This window comes from Apis dorsata, unplaced genomic scaffold (assembly GCF_000469605.1).
Source record: "Apis dorsata unplaced genomic scaffold, Apis dorsata 1.3 scaffold_315, whole genome shotgun sequence".
In the NCBI taxonomy this organism is placed as follows: Eukaryota; Metazoa; Arthropoda; class Insecta; order Hymenoptera; family Apidae; genus Apis; species Apis dorsata.
In genome coordinates, this window is record NW_006263587.1 from 102,384 (window position 1) to 108,218 (window position 5,835).

A 5,835-nucleotide genomic window follows, 5' to 3' on the forward strand; every position below is an offset into this window, starting at 1 on the left:
AAAGATTCGAATTGATCGAATCGTTTATGATATTACGTCGAATAGAGGCGATTCGATGTACATACAAAGGGAAACATTCGCAATGCGCGTGTCCCAATGAATTCTATATCGAGTTGATCTCGCATGATGGAATACGCAGATTATGCGTATTCGTGCCGACAATCGACCTGAGAGTGTCTATGAAAAAAAAAAAAATATTTTGAACGAATGCGGCTGGCACTCGTTACAATCTATTCTCCGTTCTCCGTATTTGGAATTAGAACTATTTCGTGTCATCGAAATGTTCGAATAGAATATTGCAATCGGTTGGAAAATCCTATCGCGTTACGAAAGATAACTGAATGAAAAAATAAATAAATAAATAAATAAATAAAAAAGAAACGTAATCTGTTTGGAGACAGAGATATACGTAGAGATTCGTAAAAAATATTTTCTATTTTCGTGATGATCGTGATGATCGATTTTCTCGATCGAGAAAAAATAATCTTTCGCCAATAAGAAAGAATATATATTCCTCCCAGAGAACCTTATTATTATTATAAGCAACAAAACATCGAAGGAAATTCGATCTGTTAACTTTTCTGAAACTTTTTACCTCTCGCGAATATGCTCGCGAGTCGACACGCATTTTAATCTCTTTGAAACTTCACGGCTTTTCAAAATGTCTTGCGTCCCATAGGACGCACCCGTCTTTATGCAAACTCTCAAGAGATCGCTTAACTGAATAGCCAGCCAGTTAGCTCGAAATTATTCAATTCCGAATCTTCTTCTCGCCTCTTCTTCTTCCTTCCTTCCTTCCTTTCTTTCTTTCTCTTTTCTTTTTCAACTGTTTTCGTTCTCGAATCGTCGAGCCGTTTCAGTAAAGTTTTTTAAACGTCCTTTAAGCGACCTTTCAGCGAAACACGTATATAAACGGCCATTACGTTTCTTTCTTTCTTTCTTTCTCTCTTTAACCAAGCAACCATATAAAAATTAATGTTTATTTCGACCGATTCGACTTCCAGAGTTAATCGTTCAGTTTGCGTTGAATAAATATAGCTTTCGCAATCGAGAATATCGTTTACAAAATATTTGCAGAGAGGATGAAAAAGAAAGGAATTGAATTTTGTCGTGTTTCAGGTGGTATAGCGTCATGTATAAGAAATTTTCGAACCGACTTTCTGGAGGAGTGGCCAACTCCCGGCACAGGGCCCCATTTCGATACCTCGATGCAGTCGAACTTCACCGGGTTGGTGGGGAAAACCGTGCATCTAGTGTGCAAAGTGAAAAATCTCGGGAATCGTACGGTGAGTCTTTTCTTACATTTTTTTTTTTTTTTTTTTTTACTTCTCGAAAATTGAGAATATCTTTCTATCTTATACTTATACAAACTTCAAATTAAATAATTGGAAATTATACGAGAACCAATCGGAAGAGAATTTTTCGATCGAACTATTTCGAGCTTATTCCACTTCGAATCGATCTGTGTTTCGATCGTTTTTAATTTTAATTAAAAGAGAGAGAAAAAAATCTGTTTACGAGAAGAAATTAAAAATTAACTACAAAGTAATCAATTGGATCGATCTTTGGATAATTAATCTTCGATTTTTGAACTTGAGGCTTTGCTTCACAATTTCGATGCGAAAAAGTGAAAATTTCGAACGCGAAACGTGAATTTAACTGACTCATATGCTCGATGAATGTGCTCAATTCGAAGCAAAAACAAAGCGCCGTTTCAAAGACACGAGGTTGTAACGCGTATAATAATCACGACATTGAAATCGTGATTGAAACAGGCTAAGAAAGCAGCTATTTGATACACCGCCAACGATGGTCTTCGTTAATAGACATACAGGGACCGCGAGCTAATCAACAGCAGTTTGACTTCGGCTTACATCGGATTCCTAGATGGAAGCAATTTCAATGGCGGCCGCGTCTTACCTGACACCCTGGTTCACAGACCGCTCGAAACACGGTTTAAGATGCCTTCTCGATTCAATCGTGGAGTACAAAAGCCGCCGTAGTGTACACAAATCCTTTCATTCAAAACTCCTCCTCTCTCTCTCCTCTCTCTCTCTCTCTATCTCCCTTTTACTTTAAACGAGGAATTAAACCAATTTGCGGAAGTTAAATGGCGAGACAAAGAGTCGCTCCTCCGAAATTTTGAAACGATTATATAATTCGATTCACGAGACGAAATTCACGAGTCACTTTTTCCAGCCCAGAAAGATTTCGAAAAAGAGTTAACGAATATTCAGGGAACTCTGTTCATCAAGATTGCGAAACATCGTTTTCATTATGTTGTATTAAAATATCGAAGCGTAAAAAAAAAGGAGAAAAAAAAACGAAATTAAAATTATCAAGTGAAACGTGTTAATCTCGCGAAACATTTTCATTTTGAGTATCGTTAACAATGGAAAATTAGATACGCACACGCGCGCACGCGCGCGCGCGCGTGATAAAGATAGTAATAAACGTATGATAATCAAGGAATCAACAAACAGCGATAATGACAACGGTAAATAAATTACTGTACACACGTATCTCTTGCGCGAAAACTAATGCGCAAGTATAAAATAAACGGAAGTGAATATGAATATTAACGATTTCCAGGAAATGTATCGCGTATATATGTGTGATGTATATATATATGAAATCATGATAACATGAATTTTCGTTCGTTTTTTTCCTTTGATAATTTTAGAAATCCATTAGGAGCTTAATTAGAAATCCATTACTCTTAATTACGAGTATCATTCTATTTTGGATAAACATGTAAATGAATAACATGTAATTTTGTACAAAGAAAACGTATAATCTATCCTCATTAGAATTAAAATAATTAATAATTAAAATAATTAATATTTTTTCAAACGTTTAATTTTTTTCAACAATACGAATCGATGAAAAATAAAATTAAAATTTCGCGATATTTTTATTATCACAGACTTAGATATATCCTATACACATATAAACAGAATTATTATCTCGATTATTATCCCTGTTTATTAAGATATATATATATAGAGTTGTTGCATTTTCGAAGATGGCGATAAAAAAAAAAAGAAAGAATTTAAAAAATTATTCGCAGATCCTCAATTTCAAGATCTTCGAGAAGGATCAATTCGTCGACAATTTAAAAGGAGAGGGGAAAAAAGAGAAAAAAATGGAGAAAAAAGGAAAGAAATTTAAAGCATTGAAAAAACATCTATCGGTTGCCGTTGAAATTCCTGCTGGATTACAACGTGACGCGACAAAACGTTCAGAGATCATTACACAGTAGCATGTTTCTCCTCGAATATCAGAAAAGTGCACGTATACGTTTGGAACACGTATGTGCCCGAGAAGAATGTACACAAACACACAAACATGCACACACGAATAAGGATAGAAGACTCCCTTTTATCCGAACAAAGATCACCAGAGTCCTTATTTCCTCGAGATCTATCCACCTTCCCCCTCTTCGCCAATCCCATTTTCCACCGCTGTCTACTTTCACGGTAAGAAGCAGAGGTAATCCCTGGCAGCGTCAATGGAAACGGAAATCGTGAGACGAGCATCCAACACTGACATGTTCTCAGTGGAAACGCGGCAACATCGCGATTCGACGTTTTCCATCGATCGCTTTAATCAAAATATACAAATTATCCTCTCCTCGCGAAAAAGTTTCGCGTTGAAAAATTTGTTGTCGATTCTAGATTCTTGTGGCAAAACGGGAAAATAAACTTTAAGGAGAGGAAGAAAGGCACGAACGATAATCCTTCACAGAAATTCGCATCGCATCGTAGATAGATTTTTCTCTAGAATTTTTAGATTTTATCTCAGAACCACCTGTTACGTACACACACACATTCATTAATCGGGACACGTCATATTCCAATTAAATACTTGATTTGGTAAGGCATATATAAATTTCACAGAAATTTCACTCAGGTTTCACTAGAATAGTCGCCAATTTTTCACTGCAACACTGTTTATCCTTCGTTTAATTCCTTATCGAAATACATAAATTTCACAAAAATTATATTCTTTCCTTAATTCCTCATCGAAAAATGTATAATTCGAATTTGAAAGAAATATGGATAAATTTCACAAAAATTCTGTCGATAGATTGTCGCTACAATAATTTCCAATTAAATTCTTTTCGTCAAAAAAAACATATAGAATGATCCTAATTTAAAAACAGAGATCACGATCACCTTTTAATCGTGAATAAATTTCATAGAAATTCCATCAACACCTATTTTCTGGAACGATAGCCGATACTTTCTAATAACTTTGGAACAAGTTTGGCTTGATTAATTCGATTCTTCTCTTTGATTTTGAAAATAAATTCGATCAATTCTTTCTATCTGGATAAACGTAAGAATCATAAAGGATAACGAAAAAGGAAAGCTCATTTTGATGGACTATCGTTATCTTTAATTTTGGTTTAAGCAATGCCTGACGCATCCATAACTCCTGCAACGGGGAATATATACGTGTATAGGTTTTGGTTGAATCTCGCGAAACAATATCGCGGCTAATGCCGATGACATACCAGCGCCATCTCGAGAACTCGGAAACTCTCGCGAATGGAAGGTTGGTGGCGACCCATCTAGGACAATACCCAGGTCTCCATGGTGACGTCACACTCTTGCCTGGAGTGACATCGTCGTTATATGGGGAATTGGAATTGGTGGTGATGATGCGCGGAAAGGAAATATTCTCGAAACGATCCTCCATGTGATCCTCGCCTTCCTTGTACTCTCCCTCTGATTCCAAGATTCCACTTGATCCACGAAGAGAATCCGCACCCAGTTTACTTACGTACGTTCGTCTTTGTCTTTTTTATTTTTTTTATCTTGGATTACCAATAAACGATATCATTGATAATTCAAAAGGTTCAAAGGTTGCTAAGAGCATTATTCTGAGTTGATTCGTGAAAATTTTATTTGGCCATTTGATTGTTCGTTAAAAAATTATCATATTAAATTTATTTGTTCGTTTTAAAAATTTTATAAAACAAACGTTTCGAGTTTAAATAATTTAGCTAAGATCAATTTTAGTCAAATTTATTGTTAAGAAAAGATTAAGAAAACTAACTAGTTCGATTATAATGTAAATTAAATTGATTAACAATCGAAACGAATTATTTAATTTCGAGAATCCTTATCGAGAATAAAAATTTAATTTCTTATTCCGTCATTTATGTAAAGTGTTTATATTTAAATTCATTTTAAATCAAATAATCAATATAAAAAAATATCAGTATACTTACTTTCATCGAGGGGCTCTGCTACGCAAGCGACATTGCAATACGGTACTGTCCGCGTCCAGTTGAGCGTTCTCACTCTTTCGCCGTCTCGCTCTATCTAATATAAACATAAACTGCTTATAACTCGTTAATTAATCCTTATTAGACATATGTATATATGAACTTTTTTCATCGTTTCGATATCTAAAATCCACCCTCCAAAAGTGTCTCACATTTTTATAAACACCCATTAATAATTTTTAAACAATCATCATCAAATAAAATCTTCGCAACATTATATTCAAGAATGGTATCTTTTCTTAATAAAATATTTACCAAATCATCTGTACCAATGTAATTAATTATTCTTTCTCAAAAATAAGAACCGATAATTTAACCGTTGGACGAAACGCGTTCAAGTTTTAATTTTTGTTAACCTTCACGCTTCATAGGATCGAGTTTCGCGAGACAAACCGTTTTAGAGCCAATAATTTTTATTCGAGAAACTTTCTATTCTTTATACTATACACTGTTTTTCCTCACATAGATAGATTACCAACCCATTTCGATTCTCCTCTATTATTATTATTATTATTATTATTATTATTATTATTATTATT

At 34.5% G+C, this 5,835-nt stretch overlaps 1 protein-coding gene across 1 annotated transcript in view; it reads left to right on the top strand.

Annotated features, from left to right (window-relative positions):
* The window catches only part of LOC102678406 (zwei Ig domain protein zig-8-like), a 29,930-nt gene that overhangs the window by 15,064 nt on the left and 9,031 nt on the right, over positions 1-5,835 (top strand). Inside the window, exon 2 of the mRNA XM_006617548.2 lies at positions 1,120-1,286. Within this exon, the coding sequence (XP_006617611.1) occupies positions 1,120-1,286 (167 nt within the window). The remainder of the gene's footprint in view (positions 1-1,119; positions 1,287-5,835) is intronic.